This window comes from Zeus faber, assembly GCF_960531495.2.
Source record: "Zeus faber genome assembly, chromosome: 15".
Classification (NCBI taxonomy): domain Eukaryota; kingdom Metazoa; phylum Chordata; class Actinopteri; order Zeiformes; family Zeidae; genus Zeus; species Zeus faber.
This window is the reverse complement of record NC_137194.1, coordinates 5,662,693-5,681,582: the sequence shown is the minus strand read 5'-3', so window position 1 is coordinate 5,681,582 and position 18,890 is coordinate 5,662,693. Positions and strand designations below refer to the sequence as shown.

The following is an 18,890-nucleotide window of genomic DNA, read 5'->3' as shown; positions in this document are numbered from 1 at the left end:
ACGAAAAGAAAAACCAAACACGATCAAAAGGAAACGAAAACAGTGAGTACTGAAAGTAAAACTTCTAAATAAGTAGAATAAACGGTGGATTTCATCGCTTGTACTTCGGTGTGAGACGCCAGTGGCAGCCGTGCCTGAGCACGGACCGAACGGCCCCGCGACCGAGCCGCGAGGCGCAAAGCAACAGGAACAACAAAACAAAACCAAGACGCGAGATCAAGTCATCGACGGGGGCCGACAAACGCGGCCCCCCCCACCCTCCACCCTCACGGCATCTCGTCTTAGAATCGTCAAAACGGAGAGGGGGGAGAGAAAGAGAGCGAGAAGAGAAAACACAGCTTTCACAAACAAACGACAAAACAGAAAAACAAACAAACAAACAAACAAAAAAAGAAAAAAAGTGGCCGTAGAGAAACCTCATGGTACCGGGCGGGCGAGCGAGGGAGCGAGCGAGGTTATGTAACATCACTCAGCGGCTCCCCATTGATAATCGCTATGGCCTGAGCCAGAGAGAGAGAGAGAGAGAGAGAGAGAGAGAGAGAGAGAGAGAGAGAGAGAGAGAGAGAGAGAGAGAGAGAGAGAGAGGGGAACAGAGAGTACAGTGATTTCTAGGCTGCTCGGGGTTACAATACAAGCCGTGTGTGTGTGTGTGTGTGTGTGTGTGTGTGTGTGTGTGTGTGTGTGTGTGTGTGTGTGTGTGTGTGTGTGTGTGTGTGTGTGTGTGTGTGTGTTTTCGGGGGGGCCGGGGTCCAGGCAGACACCGCTTTGAACATCTGGGCGTGAGGGAGAGGGAGATAGAGAGAGAGAGAGAGAGGGGTGGAAGGGGGGTGTAGCAAAATCAAATCTTGTGTGTGTGTGTGTGTGGGTGGAGGGGCAGGTTGGAGGGCTGGGGCTGGACTGTGGACACAAGGCACTTCAGTCAGACAGGGGGAGGTGGGGGAGGTGGGGGAGGCAGCGCAGGGCCTTTATTATTCCAAATGTGTGTGCAGGGAGAAAAGTTAGAAGAGTCTCTCTCCATCTTGACCCTCCCTCCCTCCCTCCCTCCCTCCCTCTGTCCATCCCTCCCTCCATCCATCCATCCCTCCCTCCCTCCATCCATCCATCCCTCCCTCCCTCCCTCCATCCATCCCTCCATCCATCCATCCCTCCCTCCCTCCCTCCATCCATCCCTCCCTCCCTCCCTCCATCCATCCCTCCCTCCCTCCCTCCATCCCTCCATCCATCCCTCCCTCCCTCCCTCCATCCCTCCCTCCCTCCATCCATCCATCCCTCCCTCCCTCCATCCATCCATCCCTCCCTCCCTCCCTCCCTCCATCCGTCTGGATATTCAGGCACTTGGGACGTCCGGTGCAGCTCAGCTGAAACAGAAGCACAAACACAGGAGATGAAGTTTGGAGGAAAGAGGAAAAAGAAAGAACAAGTTTGGACGAACACGTGGTGCAAAACAACTGAACCCACATGATGGAGGGATGTGGGATATCACTCTGATTGTTTCCCCTGTTGTTGTGGTTGTTGTTGTTGTGGTGGTTGTTGTTTTTGTGGGTGTTGTTGTGGTTGTTGCTATTGTTAAAGTGGTGGTTGTTGTTATGATTGTTGCTGTTGTTGTGATTGTTGCTGTTGTTGTGGTTGTTGTTGTTGTTATTGTGGTTGTAGTTGTTGTCATTTTTATAGTGGTGGTTGTTGCTGTTGTAATTGTGGTGGTTATTATGGTTTCTGTTGTTGTTTTTGTTGTGGTTGTTGCTGTTGTTATAGTGGTGGTTGTTGTTGTTGTGATTGTTGCTGCTGTTGTTGTTGTTATAATTGTTGTTGTCATTGTTATAGTGGTGGCTGTTGTGGTTGTGGTTGTTGCTGTTATTATGGTGGTTGCTGTTGTTGTTATTGTGGTTTCTGTTGTTGTTTTTGTTGTGGTTGTTGTTTATATTGTGGTTGTTGTTGTTGTTGTGGTTGTGGGGAGTGTCATACCTCCGGGCGTTGCTGCAGACAGACGTCATGGGGCTTTTGATGTTGATGTTCTCGTAGACGCTGGAGGCGTCCTCGTTCGTCACCCTGCGAAAAAAACGCACAACACCATGTCACCGTTTCCACCCTGGAAACCGTCTCCCCCCAGATACCAGAGATCAGTGTAAACTTCAAGGCTGCGTCGCTTACACCGAGGAGGAGCGCGATGATGTCATGTTGGTCCTGGACCTGGAGTTGCTCATCTGTGGGTATTTGATGTTTGAGTACTCTCTCTCCTTGGTCTTACTCCTCTGCAAAGCCAAAACAGTATAATATATATATTAGGTGTGTCACCGTCCTCCAAATCCACGATTCCATTTGACTTGATTTTAAGGTCACAATTCAATTTGACTTTCAAGTTAAACATAGGTCGTTTTTTCAGCACTGATGGTTATGCCATCGCTAAACTATCAAGTGTTGACTTGTAAAGGAAAACACTCCATAAGTAACTTTCTTATGAATATTAAAAATGATAAATAATAACAAAAATATGAGAATACTTTGACAACAAACCTAAACAGTTAAGAGCTTTCGCAAAACTAGACTTTGGAATAATTACCAATAACTTACTTGCTACACTACTTTTAAGTTACTCGCCAAAAAAGTGCAGAAGAACAGATGTTATTTTTGCCAGATGGGAACGCTGGTTGTAAAAGGTAAATTACTACCAGCAGCTCCGATCAGAGCCATCAAACAAAGCAAACTCCAGATGTATTTCATTTACTCCGTTTCCTGCTGCTGCTCTGCTGTGGAGCAGAGCGCTCCTGAAAGAATACCACCCGTGTTCTCACGGTCCGGTGGCAAATGCCCCGCGGCCCAGCACGGTCCGCGAGCCGGTGTTTGGAAACCTCTTCACTAGAGGACATTCGGTCGTGGTGGACGAGTTAATTTCCCACTTCCATCGTCACTTCTGTGGAATTACTGGACATTGTGGTCCAAGGCTCAGCACTCTGCCTTGTACACAGTGAAACACCAGGGGAGAGGGAGACGCCCGGTGCGTCTCAGCCAACGTGGACTTGGTGGCGTTACCGGGAGTGTTTCTAAATAACGAGTGTTCACTGTGCAACCGACTGGATGAACTCATGTTGCACTTTATTGTTATTGTTTTTGTAATATTCGAAATCTATTCAAATTTCTTTCCTGCAGAGGGGTGCGGGTGTGTTGAGGGACGACCGCAGCTCTCCAAACTCCCAACGTTTACCCACGGATCTTGACCGCCCCAATATGGCGACCGTGTCGGACAATATTACCCACAAAAATACTCGGACGATCGGAACCCGCTTGTGATTTCGAAGTTCGAAATCAAACCCCCATTTAGATAGATTTCCGATTTGGAATCGTGACACCGCTAATAAACAGTATATAGTTTAAGTGTCTATTTCCAACCACGCTGGATTAAGTGCGCATTTCCCTGACATGTCATGAAAGTGATTCTGAAAATGTTTTATTGCGCTACGATTTGAATAAGAAAACCAGGGGCAATATCTCAGCTTTTCAATGGTGGCGTTTTTTTTCCAAGGACTTTTAAAGCAGTTCAGCACAAAAAGGTGGCTATTTTCGAGGTATTCCAGTAGTTCTGAGGACGGAATTCAAGCACTTCAAGGACCTCAGGGACCATGGTGAGAACACCCATGTATGGGAGTATAGCGCCCACCTGCTCCTCCTCCAGCCTCTTCTGGGCCGTGTCTATGTACTGCTGCACGGCCATGTAGATGAACTTGTACTGGGCCTCGGTCTGCACCATGCCCGACCGCTGCTGCCGCACCCTCTGGATGGTCTTGGGGATGTCGATGTCGCAGTCTAGGCCTGGGGGGCACACAACCACACGCACGACCACGCACGGGGAACAAGAGAGTCACGCGGGGGGGGGGGGGATGTATCCAGGACGGGATTCAGGGGCGCCAGAGGCGTCTCCTGTACCAACCTTGGCGGTTGATGATATCGATGAGGATGTCGATGACGATGATGGTGCCGGTCCGGCCGATGCCCGCGCTGTAGTGACACAGAATGGACAAAATCAATGACAGCCTCCACTCGGGTGCTCTCAGAGAGATGGTGGATGGAGGCCTAACATTTTGACGTGATACCTCCTTTTTGCTACTGCTGCCCCTGGTATGACTTTGCATGGAGTGCACATGCAGTGTAATGTTCCTTTAATGACAGTGACGTCCGTGTGTTTGCATTATCATAATGTTAAAACATTACAAAGAGCCAAGCCCCGACAGTGGTACGAGGACCAGGACCTGGACCTGGACCAGGACCAGGACCAGGACCAGCACCAGCACCAGCACCAGGACCAGGACCAGGACCAGCACCAGGAGTTACAGTAATATTATGTTGGCCTGATGAAAATTGTTCAGAACCCGGAACGATTTTAGGCAAACCCTGTTGCCATTTATACCCTTGGGTGCAAAATGACCATAATAATCAATCATAAAACATCATTAAAAGCTAATCGAAAAGACAAAATGGAATTTAGTATAAAATTAAAATTGTTTACTTTGGGTGTGAGAGTGTGTACGCAACCCAAACATTAGGGGTGGGGGGAGAAAATATACTTATCATACCCCAGAGACAGCAAATGTGTGTGTGTGTGTGTGTGTGTGTGTGTGTGTGTGTGTGTGTGTGTGTGTGTGTGTGTGTGTGTGTGTCAGACTCCAGAGGATGGAGCCTCCTGTGCCTCGCCCGGGTACGTTCTCACTTCTGCCCTCGTTGCAGGGAAGTGTAATGGACTTTCCGATTAAACCTCTATCTTTATGAGCGTCTCCGTGACTCAGCAGGGGCCGCGCCCATCGCCTAATGGGAGGACGCTTCGTCACGCACAGGAAGTTCCAGCGAAGAGACGCGGAGTATGCGAGAGTCTAAGGTGTGTGTGTGTGTGTGTGTGTGTGTGTGTGTGTTGATGTCAGTGAGGTTAGGGCGGTGGACGTCATCAAATCCCGCTCACAATAAGTACCGACCACGACTGTGGTCTGTTGCCATTTGGAACGAGCTCCTCCGGGTCGAACCATTCGTTCTGGGCGAGGTTTTTCTTGCCGTACCTGCAGTGGACCACGATGGGCCCCGTGTCTGGAATGGCGCTCTGGGTGCGGTTGACCTGCTCCAGGAAGCTGAGCACGCCGCCCGGCTCGTTGGGCACGCCGTGGTCGGGCCAGCTCAGGTACTGGTAGTGCCAGATGTACCTCACCTGCTCCCTCTAGAGGACACACACACACACACACGCACACACACACAGACACACACACACACACATTACATACATACACAAGTATTATTATTATTATTCTTATATCATACTATTATTATTATATATATATCAAATACATAATTATAAATAATATATATAAAAATACAAAAAAAATAGAAAATATAATGGTATTATATCTAATGGTAAAATATTATATCAAAACAAAGAATATATATATATATATATTCTTTGTTTTGATATAATATTTTGGTAAAATATTATATAAAAATAATTTATATATATATATATTAAAAAAAAAAAAAAAAAAAAAAAAAAATATATATATATATATATATATATATATATATATATATATATATACACAGTACATGTATATATAGTTAGTTCACATATTAACACGTGTTCAATTGTCATTTAAATATATGTATATTTTTGATTGGGAGTCGTATCATTCCCTTCTGCGGCCGTGGGGTCTGGGGTTATGTTTGTGTACAATGGGAGGGGTCAGATAATCCGACCCCTAGGTCAGCTCTGGATTGAGTCCAGGGCTTTGTATTCATTTGTATTCGCTCGCTCGTTTGTATTCTTTGTTTCTATATAATATTTTGGTAAAATGGTAAAATATTATATAAAAACAAAGAATTAATATATATATATATTAATTCTTTGTTTTTATATAATATTTGACCATTATATATAATACCATTATATTTTATATTTTTTATAAAGTCTTCTTCATTATATATAATACTATTTTATTTGCTAATATATATATAGTTAGTTCACATATTAACATGTGTTCAATTGTCATTTAAATACATATATATTTTTGATTGGGAGTCGTATCATTCCCTTCTGCGGACGTGGCAACATGTACGGGCGTCGTGCACCTGCTTGTTTATGTTTGTGTACAGTGGGAGGGGTCAGATAATCCGACCCCTAAATCAGCTCTGGATTGGGTCCAGGGCTTTGTCCTCCCACCCGCGCTCACCCGGTCCAGACGGGTCACCTCCAGCTCCCTCAGGATGTAGTCCTGGGCCGGCCGCTCCTCCACGTTCCTCACCAGCACGTTGCCAAACTCCTTGGAGACATTGGGGTCGGGCCAGTAGCGCACGCACTTGTTCTGAGCCCGGGAACAGGGGGGAGGACGGGGGAGGAGGAGAGAGAGACAGAGGGATGTAGAGCGGCGCCGGGGGTGCGACCGGCTCATCTCAAGGCGGCTTTCCAACCGACTTAGCTGCCATACTATGCTCGTCACCCCCGCCCCCCCCGCGGCCGAGGAGACGAGCCTGCGTCCACCGGGTCCCTCCACACTAACACGCACTGAAAGCTGTTGACAAGCACGCGCTGAGATTCGGTTTTGTGTCGATGAGCCAAAACAGCCTCAAGAAATTGCCAAACCGGGTAAACCTACGCGGCAGGCAAAGAACAGTACAAAACCCGACTTTGGCCCTTACGTTGGGGGGAACTTAAGGACAAGAGCTTCCGCACACATTCACAGACCTATTTTGCCTCACATCTGGAGAACAGGTTCTCAAATTTGCAAAAAACTCTTTGAGCTGCCAGTATGACTACTGGTCTGATAGACATATGGATTGCAGTAGAGAATATGACTGATACAACACTATGACAGCAAGAGCCTCAATAAGCATGTCAGACATGAAATAAAAGCAACAAAAACCTGTCTTCTCAGAATCACATTTGTATATTCTGTACATTTTTTATATATTTGACCATTTCTGTCATTTATTTTTCAGTAGTTTGTGTATATTTTGTTATTGCTAGTTTATTATTTCCCAGGCTGTCAAGCTTTTGTAAATGACAAACGCCTTGAGGAAACGAGCCGATCCTCACCGTGACACATTCCTCATAAATCCTTGTCGATGCACCCGGCGGAACAAAGTCGTCCTGATCGTGACCTTCTCCTCCTCTGACACGTGGACGTTAACGTGTCTCCGGCGTAGGAAACAAGAGGATAACGTCTAAATCTGCGCTGTCCAGTCAAAGTCAGGGAGGGTCGGTCGGAACGCTATCGGTCAAAACCTGGAACTTTAGGTTTAAGTTTAGGTTTACGTTGAGTTCAAGTTAAAGTTGAGTTGAAGTTTGGGTTTAAGTTGAGTTTAAGTTTAAGGTTAAGACTTAAGTTAAAGTTTCAGATGAGTTTAGGTTTAGGTTTAAGTTGAGTTGAAGTTTAGGTTCAGATTTCAGTTTAAGTTTAAGGTGAGTTTAAGTTTAGGTTTAAGTTGACTTTAAGTTTAGGTTCAGATTTCAGTTTAAGTTGAGTTTACGTTTAAGTTGAGTTTAAGTTTAGGTTTAAGTTGAGTTCAAGTTAAAGTTGAGTTTAAGTTTAGGTTTAAGTTGAGTTGAAGCTTAGGTTCAAATATCAGTTTAAGTTGAGTTTAAGTTTAGGTTTAAGTTGAGTTTAAGTTTAAGTTGAGTTTAAGTTTAGGTTTAAGTTGAGTTCAAGTTAAAGTTGAGTTTAAGTTAAGTTTTAAGTTGAGTTGAAGTTTAGGTTCAGATTTCAGTTTAAGTTGAGTTTAAGTGAAGGTTAAGGCTTGAAGTAAAGTTTCAGTTGAGTTTAAGTTTAGGTTCAGATTTCAGTTTAAGTTTTAGTTCAGGTTTCAGTTTAGGTTTAAGATGAGTTTAAGTTTAGGTTAAGGTTTAAGTTGAAGTGGAGTTTAAGTTTAAGGTGAGTGTAAGTTTGGGTTCGGGTATAAGTTTAGGATTTAAATGGAGTTTAAGTTTAGGTTCAGATTTAAGTTTACGTTTAAGGGGAGTTTAAGTTAAGGTTTAAATTAAAGTTTAGGTTTAGGTTGAAGTTTAGGTTCAGGTTTAAGTTTAGGTTTAAGTTGAGTTGAGGTTAAGGTTCAGGCTTAGATTTAAGTAGTTTAAGTTTAGGTTCAGGTCTAAGTTTAGGTTATTATTATCCCTTTATATTTATTATTATCCCTAGGTTATTATTATTATTATATTATTATATTATGTTATTATCCCAAACACTACCTCACACTATTCACATTCACATGCCACTTTAATTCACATGCCACTTTAAATGCACATATCTGTATATACATAGGCATATTCCTTCTATCTATTCCATTTTATTTCAATTTATTTTTTATTGTATTTTATTCTATATATTTTTTATCTTATTCTATAAGTATTCCACTTACTGTATTACGTTTTAGGAGTCAGTTAGTCGGTCTATTAGAAAGGAATTTTCTACTTTTTATTTTATTTTATTTTAGTACTTTTTCCTAGGACTTATTGTGCGCTATCACCGGGTGCGTTGCATTACATTTCACTGCATATATGTATGGAAGTATGTATATGTATGTGACAAATAAAAATCTTGAATCTTGAATCTTGAGGTTTAAGTTGAGTTGAAGTTGAGGTTCAGGCTTAGATTTAAGTAGTTTAAGTTTAGGTTCAGGTTTAAGTTTAGGTTTAAGTTGAGTTGAAGTTTGGATTGAGGTTTAGATTTAAGTAGTTTAAGTTTAGGTTCAGGCTTAGCTTGAAGTTCAGTTGCACAAAACCAGGCCTTACCCGCCCGCGCTCCATCTCCTTGGTGGTCATGACGATGACGTGCGTGTTCTCCTGGTACACCATCTTCCAGAAGTCGGCCACCGTGTTCTGGAGGCAGCCCTGGGTGGCGATGAAGACCTTGCCCTCGTCGCCGTGGCGACCCTCCTCCCGCACGCTCTGGGACCAAAGAGCGCCCGAATTAGGTGCAATTTCTTCCACGACGACCCGAGCGGCTACTACATCCCATCACCAGGTTATGAACGCACGGACGCTGCACCACTCACCCTGATGTAGTTGGCGTTTATGTAATCGGAGCCGGAGACGCCCGGGGCGGCGTCTCTGATCTCCACCCGGGTGGTGTCAACTATGGAGAAAAACACGCACGCACGCACGCACGCACGCACGCACGCACGCACACACACACACACCAAAAAAAAAATCTTCCTTATATGACATGATACGAGTGTTTTGGGATGACGTGTGAGGTGTGCGCGGGCGTCACTATTCTATTTGCGTCTTTCTTTTCTTTGCAGGTTTTCCACAGGAAGTAGCGGAGGCAGGAAGCGGGTCGGGCCGCGTGACTCACAGGGGAGGATGTTCTTGTATCTGTTTTTGCTCTTGTTCTCCGGCCTCTGCCCCTCTTTCCTCGGATACAGCAGCTTGCACTCCTGCTGCTGCAGCACCTGGCGCGGGCAGAGAAGGGAACAGTTTTGGGTGCCGCCGCTGTGGACGTTTAGAAAAAGGCCTCGTTCTAAACGTAGGCGCGGTACGTTTCCGCGTGTGCCACGCCCTGACAATCACCTCTCACCATCTGAAAACCCCGTAGTGATTAAAACGTGCGGTGCCGTGCGTCTCGCTTGGCTCGACACAGTGGAAAAACACACAATACTGTCATGCTGTCAATATATCAAACGTGCACAATTTCCTATTTGAGTCAGAATGCAAATTGTTGATAGGTAGGCTCTGATTGTTGTTTATTTTTATTGTCAATACGTTTTAGGCGTTTGTATTTTGTTTATTTTGTTTATGAATTGTTAATTTGCTTTAAATAGGTTTGTTTTTGTTGTTTATTCTTATGTTTTTTAATTATTGTGTTTTTTTCTTTTCATTATTTCTTGCTTTATTGTTAATTTAGGATTATTTTTCTGGTTGTTTATTTTTAGGGTTATTGTACATTGACAATTTAAATTTTTTTATTGCATATTGCCATTCTCATTCATTTTTCACTGTATATTATATTACTTAGTTAGTTATGCCTATTGTTTGCTGCTATCTATCTGTCTGTCTGTCTGTCTTGCTCTCCGGTCTCCAAATGATAGTTATTTATTTATTTTTTAACAAACAAAACCAGCCAGTTGAAGTGGATGTAATTAAACTAAGATTCAAAGCATATCTCCATGGTCACCTGCCGTGGGAGCCCTTTGTGTTCCTCAACCATGGTTTGGTGAAGTCACACTTGTCAGGACTCTTTAGGGAGTCTCTTAGTTTTGAAGGTCAAAGAGAACCCCTGTTTAAAGGATCTCATCATGTTACATTTCATAGGAATGTGTCTTTGGTGCTTTCCCCCTGTGTTGTTTTTGGAAGACGTGTACCTCAAATTCTTCCCAAAATCCCTGTTTGGGCTTCTCGGAGTTGTCTGCTACTTTGTTGAGCTCTTGCACCCTGTTCTCGATGTTGGCGGCGTTGATCCTGGTGGCGTTGAAGGGCTGCGGTGGGCGGGGTCAAACCAGAGAGAGTACATTTAGAGACGCACAGCAGGTCGGCCATGTAGTCGGCCCAGGAGAGTGGCGCCACGTAACCCCGACCTGCTTGAGGTGGACCACGATGCCGCTCTTCTCCACCATGGGGTTCTTCTTGTAGTGCTCCACCAGGTCGGCCAGGGTGTCGAAGCGCTCGCCTCCGCCCACGTCGTACTTGCCGTCCTGCTGCAGATGCCACGGGAGAAGAAAGTCTATTTAGATTTGATTTTATTGTTATATAATATTTTCTTGTGTGTGTGTGTATATATATATATATATATACACACACACACAAACATACACACACATATATGTATATATACACACACACATATATATACACACACACATATATGTATATATATACACACACACACATACATATACACATATATACATACATACATACATATATATACTGTGTATATATATATATATATATATATATATATATATATATATATATATATACACATATACTAAAAAAAATACAAATCTATTTATTTATTTTTGCAAAATTTACTTACTTTACTTCACTAATGATATTGAGTGTTTTTTTGTGAGAGTTGCCAAAAAATTAGGGAACACCTTGTCTAGATAACCTCTACGTCTACAGAGTTCCAGAATTAACAAAAATGTATCACAAGGCCATGTTTTATAGCAAATTAATTTCTAAAGCCTAATGTTTTGTACCTAACTTAATTTGTACTCATCTATATGCTATGTGCCTCCATATAAGTCCACATGCTGCCACTCTCTTCTAATAGTAGCTTCTGTGTAAAACAAAGTTCTTGTTTTTTCTGCTTTCCATTGACTTCCAAAGCTTTCGGCTCCTAAAAACCTACCTTTGACTAAAACACAGTCAAAAAGATAAGACATTTTTCTTTTTCACTAATAATAGTTTTTTTTCTGATTCCTTATCACTATCTTACACTTGTATCTGGTTGAATTTAGAAACAGAATCAGGCATTTAAGCTCCAGGTTGCTCCAAAGGTCGTTTGTCCGCTTTGATCTTTTCTCGCTGCTCATGTAAGTCGCTTTGGACAAAAGCGTCCGATCAATGAATAAATGTGAATTTAAATTCAAATATTGCTGTAAAGAGCCTCCTACCGAGCTTGGATAGAGATAACATTGTTACTTGTTTAATGCCTACTGTTAGTGGGCCTCAGACATTCGACCTTTGACGTGATTCGTAATCTTTACCATAAAAAAAGGGGGCGGGGCTTCAGGGTGCTCAGTGGGTGTCGCCCGCCTCACCTGGTAGCGGATCATGACGTGCGTGACTTTGGTCCTGCGGTCCACGTTCTCGTGCTTCTCCTCGTTGGTGAGGACGGAGAGCACAAAGTCGCCCGGCTTGCTCTGGCTCTCGCGGACCAGGAAGCTGCCGGCCTTCCCCTTGTCCGTGAGCATCTTCTCGGCGTCGCGCCCGGAGAGGTGTCCGTGGTACCACCTGGGGGGAGCGAGAGGCAGTGCAAGGGAGCGAGGGAGATTGGGTTACAACAACTTCAACCGAAAAAACTAAATACCGTACGGGATGAACGTTCAACGCCCAAGACGAGTAGATGTGGGGGCTGGCCACGTACTGTGGCCATCTGGGCATCTTCCCGAATGGTACGGCTTGTGGGGGAAGGTCAAGGATGGAGGGATTCAACAAAGAAGGACGTTTTTAACATGTGCGAGTACTACAACATGGACAAAATGTCAATTCAAAAATGCTGTTTGAGGCTCCTGAAGTCAGAATGGCACACTACCTGATGGAGATGGTTCTGACAAGTGCCACATGCAGTGAAGACCAGTACGCAGTCAAGTGAAGAATAGGGCAAAACATTGAATCTCACACAAATGGGGAAAAAATAACTCTTCATCTGGCAGCTGAATTGGAAAATGCAGAAAAAAACTTTTTCCGTCGACCGCGGTGCTGCCACACGGCAACTCATAGGTCGAGGTTGTTCCCGCGTCGCATCTAGGACTTGCTCTGAAAACCCCCACGTCAAGGGGCCCGCGTAAAAACCAAAAACCCAGAGGTAGAGTCGTCGTCGCTATTCTTCGACGGGTCGTCATCCATGGACGTGGGGGGCCCATGTACGAGCCTTGTGGAGCGCTTTGCCGTCTTTGGGAGGATGTAATATGTAAACGTGTGGGTAAAGCTGGGTTTATGTACAGTACATACAGCACCCTGCGACCATTTTAAACAATTTAGATGTTTTTCAAACATTTGTCTTTTGATGGTTATTTTATATCTTCTGTATTAGTGTCGATATCTCTGCAGCATGACAACGACCCCAAACACACAGCCGGAGTCATGAAGGAGTGCAACAGATGGTCCGCGGCCCCACAGGGCCCTGATCTCAGCATCATCCAGTGGGCCAGGGGGCCCCCCCGGAGCCCTGATCTCAATATGATCCAGTCGGTCCGGGGCCCCCACAGAGCCCTGATCTCAGCATCATCCAGTCGGTCCGGGACCACATGAAGAGACACAAAGAATTGAGACCTGAGCCTAAATCCCCAAATTCTCCGAGATGCTCGGACAGACCCCACCTGGCGAGTACCTTCACATAACGTGCGCTGGTGAGAATTGGTGCTGTTTTAAAAGACAAAGGGTGGTCACACCAAATATTGATTTGATATGAACCTTTGTTTTCTGTTTACTGCACTATGTATGTCGTCAATTGATGAATAAAAACTATTCACGGCATTGTTTTTGAAAGCATCCTCGCTTTACTGCATTTTTTCACAAGTGCCTTAAACCTTTGCACAGTAGCGTATACAGTATATATTTATCTCAGTTGGGGGAGGTGCATGCATACGTATGTACGTACGTGCTCGTGTGTTCATTGTGCGTATATTGCATGTGCGGGGCGTTGACTTTCACTTCTGTGTGCGAGCTGACAAACTGTACGTATCAGTGCATGTGTGCAGCATCAGCGATCCGCCTACTCCACTTCCTGGCTCTGAAGGTGAGGTTTGGAGAACCGTGTGTGCGTGCGTGCGTGCATGTGTGCGCGCGCACATAGTTTCAGTTACCTAAAAAATAGTTTCCTGATTTCGCACTTCTGTATTTGCAACAGGCGGCCGTTATATTCATTCATCGCTGAAGTAACCGCACATCTGATCATTGTGATTTCAACGGACGCTCGAAGCGGTGCAGAAAATCAGGGGATTCCACGGGTTTATCACATTTATCAACATACTCATGACTCCTAAAGCAGTGTATGTGTGCAAACACAATGGAAAAACAACCAAACATGAGGCTGGACATAGATCAACTTGGACAATGCTCTAATTTGTTGTTCTCTGGGTTCTGGTTCGACGGATGAAGAGCATGTTTTGAAGTTGAATCAATGACTCAGGCAGAGAGAGAGAGAGAGACAGAGAGAGAGAGAGAGAGAGAGACAGACAGAGAGAGAGAGAGAGAGAGAGTGTTGGTGAGAGTGTGTATGGTGATATATATTTATGGGTTTCTTTACGTGCGGCCCGGCGCTGACCTCTCGGACGTGGGGTCCTTGCAGTTGAGCGGGTACTTGAGCTGGATGACGTGGCCGTTGCGCTCGCGCAGCAGGTCGTGCTGCTCCGTGTAGTACTGCACCAGCTCGGCCAGCGTGGCGAACTTCTCGCCGCCGTACAGGTCGTAGTAGTCGCCCGAGTTCTGGATCTTGATGTGGGTGACCTCATCGTTCCGCCTGGGGTGGGGGAGGAGATTTAGAATTAGAACAAGCCTAAAATATTCCATTTCTATTTTTTTTGTTTTTTTTTGTTTTTTTTAAACGCACGACTCGCAAACGATCCGTTCGCAGTGGACAAACACTCCAGTGCCTCGGGAGTCGGGGGTCACCGCGGCAAAAGAGCGGTTTCGTTCCGTTTCACACTGCTCCGACTCCTCCCTCGCTCACCCCTTCACCACACCGACTGAACCAAACGAATGCTTTTTTTTTAACGAGTCTTAAAAAAAAAAAAGCCGAAAGTGTCCTCACTAGTACAAAATCAATGACGACAGTTCAACTAGAGATGCAACGATCCACTGTTTTACAGTTCCGATCTGATTCCGATACAAATGTGCCGATTCCGATTTATTATTATTACTGTTTTAGTTGGTATTATGTGTAAGGTTACATCAGGCTGTAGTAAACCCCGCAGCACTTGTTATTGAAAGAGCAAAACACATGCACCCATTGAATTTAAATGTATTCCAAAGGAACTTATTTGAACTGTATGTTGAGTAAGCTTCACATACTTCACATTTTACCTTCGTATACAAACAGATGTAGGTTTTCAAAGTGAATATTTGAGAAAAAAACATAAAATAAAATGAAAATTTAATGAATGAATGAATGAATGAATGAACTAATGAATGAATGAAATAAAAATATCAAGAACTGGATCTGGACCTTTGCATCGTATGTCAGCATCGACGCCATTGGAGCGCTCCTGGAGTAGGGAAAATGTTTTGTTTTTTTCCAAAACTTATTTTTCTACTCCAGGCAGATAAACCCTTGAATATAAAAACGTCTCATTGGAGTCGCTTGTGAAATGTAGATGTTATAGTTCTTTTTTTATCCAGAAAACCTGCAGCTCCCCGGTTTACTTGAATTTGCTTTCAAGCCGGTCGTGCCCCTTCTAATACGGTGGTGATGTTGACGTAGGGTTGTTATGGTGATCGTCTTGTGATTCGTTTCCGTGTGGCGCTGCACGAATACAACTCCAAGTAGCTCTATGGGGGCGGGCGTTAATATACGTCGGAATCACGACGTCTTATTTTCAGGACCAGCGCGGCTGAATCGCTGCTTCAATCCATGACGGTTTGCCCGACGATTATTAGCTTCACAGGTTAACCATTTCGGCCAAAATGGCGGGTTCCCGGCCCAGCACAAGCTGCGGGATGGAATTTGGATCGGCGCATAGCTCGGCGGATCGTTGCGATATCTGATGAGTTGAGTGACGTCTGTATCGGAGACCGATATCGGTATCCGATCTAATCGGTCCCGTCTCTAAGTTCAACTAGGGGACGGTCTCTCCCCGCTCACCCGACGTTGCCGAATTGAGCTTCACAAACATTTACTTGACGTGTTTTACGCCGGACGAGGCTTCTTCTCCCATTTCTGCTCATGATTCATACTTTTTCTGGCTTTTGTAGGGAAAAACCAAAGCGGTCTCCCGGCGCGTCCGCCGCTGTGAACACAGGTGTTGTGCCCACGATCACTTCCCCGCCGCAGAACAGATCCCTCGGCGCCACGTCGCGCTCCATCAAAACCTGTTTTTTACTCTCTGAACATTTGGCCAATATTACCGATTCAGGAGATCGACCAGGGAATAGCATTAATAAGCGGTACATAATGCATGAACAGATGGCTCCCACGGTTCCTGAGATTTGGAACACTTTACACGATAGTCACGCTCACTCTGAGGCTGAAAAAACTGTGTTTTTAACACCAGACTTGGCTGCAGACAACACTAGTCACTAGTTTGGGTGGAGGTTGGTCGGAGCGCAGCCGTGAAGAGGTAACCGTTTCCCCTCCCCCGGGTTAAACAGCGCCGCCTTTTCAGAAGAAGAGGCTACAAGCACCGCAGTGGGCCCCGCGGGCGCGGGAGCTCCCCAACCCGAGGGGCGCGCAGCGTCGACGCACCGCGCTCGCTTCGTGGACCACGCGGCGCGATCCCACGTACGACTTCAACCGGAACGTACGAGGGAGTATGTACAACCCGACGACGGCAGGAGGAAAACATCCTCGATATGCATCTGCCGTCTGCAGAGCAGGGCAGTGGAAACACAGGAGAAGGGCGGAAAGACAGATGATGCCGTGTGAACATTTGGGGACGCTTTGCATATTCAAAGTCCTGTTGGGAGCTTGTAGGCAGGTCGAGCACACAAAGTATGAAAGCTTTTACACCACTAGCCAGATGCAGAGGCGCACGCACGCACACACACAGTATGAAAGCTTTTACACCATTAGTCAGATGCAGAGGCACGCACACACACCTGCGTGCGCGCGCGCACACACACGAACAGACACAGACACAGACACACACACACACACACACACACACACACACACACACACACACAGGAGTGCAGCACTCCTCTGTTTTGCAAGATGTTATCTGCTCAGAAACAAATGGTTTTTCCGTTCCAAGCGCGAACCTCGCGCCGCATTGAGAAAGAAAACACGACATCCTGTGCGGTGACGCGGTGGAGGCGTCCTCGCCGCGCGGGGTCTGCTGAGGGATGGCGGCGCTCCGTTCCCGGGGCTGCCAGGAGAAGGGGACAGCTCAGTAATTTGTGTTATCTGATCTGCACGGGGGCCCGCCTCCGCAAACTGATTATCGACTAATGGCCGTATCTAGTGGCGCAAATTCTATTAACCTCCATCACTTCCCTTTCTCCCTTTCCTTTGTTTTGTTTGGTGCTCTCCGTCCATCCCCTGACCTGTCCACACACGCCGAGCGACAACCCCTCAATCCACCGCCCTCTCTCGCTCCCCCTCCCTCCCTCCCTCCCTCTCTCCTTAATCCATTTGTTGTTCCTCCAGCCCTCCATCTCTCACAGTCCGTCAACGCATCATCATGTGCGTCTCCTGTTAATTGCCTCATCCCTGATTTAGCGGCGGTCCGCGGCCACAGGGAACGCAAATTAGATTTCCTTTTTTCTTTTTTGGGGGGGTTCGGCGCAGGGGAGGATCCTCTCGGGCTGGGCCAGAGGTCGAGGGAGGATACGGCGGTGCCGCTGGGAAGACGGTGGAGCCTCATTGTTGTTCCAACAACGGTCGTCATTTGGTCGACTGAAAACACAAAGGGATGTACGGCAATATTATTCCCGGCTCGACCCAAGGCGACGCCCTAAGCTTCTCCGACTCGAACGGTGCTCGTATGCGTAACGCACACTCTGAATCTGAACTCAGAGAAAAGACAATTGTGGTCTTCTGCGATCGCTCCTTGAAGCGATCGACGTGGGTGGTCGGAAGAGTCCCTATTGGTTTTGCAGGAACATGATTCGGTAGCTGGTCGACGCCGAGCAGCACCTTTCTTTTTAAAAGACAGCCGTACGAAATGATTAATAGTGCCTGTGTTGAAACAAAAAGGGCTTTATTTCACGTGTACCCAACCGTACCGCTGGCTTCAACTGCTTGGTCAAGAAGGACGACAGCCATGTGGCTATTGTGTCCCTATTCCAGCGCAGACTGGCAGGAAAGGCACTGGAAGGCGAGACGGACGGACGGACGGACGGACAGGTCGCAGCCGCACACAGCTGTGCCGCCGTATCAGAGCCCTAAGCCTGAAGGGCTCCGGGACGACGTCCCGGTGTCATCTATTTTTATTCGCGTCGGGGCGCGACGAAAAGTTCACCGGCCACCTACCGGTGGAGCGGCGCGCTCAAAACCAGATGGCGAAGACGCGTCGGCAGCCCCGGCCTGCGCGGAAAACATCAGCCGCCTCGCGTCTAATCTCCGGCAAAACCAATCAGGCGGCCCCCCACCGCGCCGACGCGGCAGCCAGACGGGTTGACGGCGTCGAGCCCTCCCAGCGCTCCACCCGACGGGTGAATGCGCACTGAATGTGTGGAACTTTTAGAAAAAAGCGTGTGCAGCTGGAACAGCTGCCTCCTTGGGAACCACCACAGCGGGAGGTGGCCTTAGACGGGATTAGGGACGGCGAGCGCCGGCGACTTGTCCCGATTTTCGCGATTTCGCAGCGGAACGCAAAGGGGGGTCTGGGGGCTTGGTAACCAAATCCAAACGCCGTTTCCATCCGCACGGGGAGAGCGCTGGCTGGCCAGTTCTGAAAGTGCATCACAGCCCAAAAGTGATCTTACATCGAGCGCCTTTTTTTAGAACCGCTGATCGCGCAAAGGTCAAAATGATCATACAAATACAAGAATCAGCGTTTGGCACCGGCACCGGCACTGGCAGCCGCTGTGGCTTCTGTTTGGAGTCCGTTTGGGGGAAAATATTCAACAGAACCCATATCTACCAAGAGTTTCAATGCATATCAACACTTTTAAAAGAAGGTTTTATATTGGGAAGATAATGCAATTTCACATTTCAGTCAATGGGTACACGCCCTGGGGGGCCTTCCCCTCAAAAAGATTCTTTCAGGAGTACATGGGGATTTTTCAGCTTTTTGGCACAACTTTTGAGGGTTGGGAAAATTCTGGGTGGAATTCTGAGGGAATTTCCGTTGGGATTTTTCCGGAGAGGATTATGTTCCCCCTAAATATTTCTCTTTTAAAGCCGTCATTGTGTTCGTACAAACGACACCTTCAAAAATATATAAAAGCCTCAGTTACAAGGATTTTATTTTACTTTATATTGTACACTCATCAGAATGTGCACCCCCACCCCCCCCTTTATGCATCTAATCAACGATGTAAACCTATTTATAGTCCGGCGTCAGTGGAAACATGTCTGTGTGACCCCGGGGCCGACATT

At 46.2% G+C, this 18,890-nt stretch overlaps 1 protein-coding gene across 2 annotated transcripts in view; it reads right to left on the bottom strand.

Moving 5' to 3' along the window:
* Positions 1–1,312: 1,312 nt before the first annotated feature.
* The window catches only part of ptpn11b (protein tyrosine phosphatase non-receptor type 11b), a 33,100-nt gene continuing 15,522 nt past the window's right edge, over positions 1,313–18,890 (bottom strand). Inside the window, exons 3-16 of one of the 2 annotated variants that reach the window (XM_080015136.1) lie at positions 13,938–14,150; positions 11,728–11,920; positions 10,537–10,656; positions 10,324–10,437; positions 9,318–9,414; positions 9,016–9,095; positions 8,753–8,908; positions 6,198–6,329; positions 5,040–5,194; positions 3,923–3,990; positions 3,653–3,804; positions 2,149–2,249; positions 1,963–2,046; positions 1,313–1,358 (exon numbers count right to left, since the gene is read on the bottom strand). In XM_080015136.1, the coding sequence (XP_079871262.1) occupies positions 1,355–1,358; positions 1,963–2,046; positions 2,149–2,249; positions 3,653–3,804; positions 3,923–3,990; positions 5,040–5,194; positions 6,198–6,329; positions 8,753–8,908; positions 9,016–9,095; positions 9,318–9,414; positions 10,324–10,437; positions 10,537–10,656; positions 11,728–11,920; positions 13,938–14,150 (1,669 nt within the window). In that variant the 3' untranslated portion in view covers positions 1,313–1,354. The remainder of the gene's footprint in view (positions 1,359–1,962; positions 2,047–2,148; positions 2,250–3,652; positions 3,805–3,922; positions 3,991–5,039; positions 5,195–6,197; positions 6,330–8,752; positions 8,909–9,015; positions 9,096–9,317; positions 9,415–10,323; positions 10,438–10,536; positions 10,657–11,727; positions 11,921–13,937; positions 14,151–18,890) is intronic. The other variant, XM_080015137.1, reaches the window with a different exon arrangement.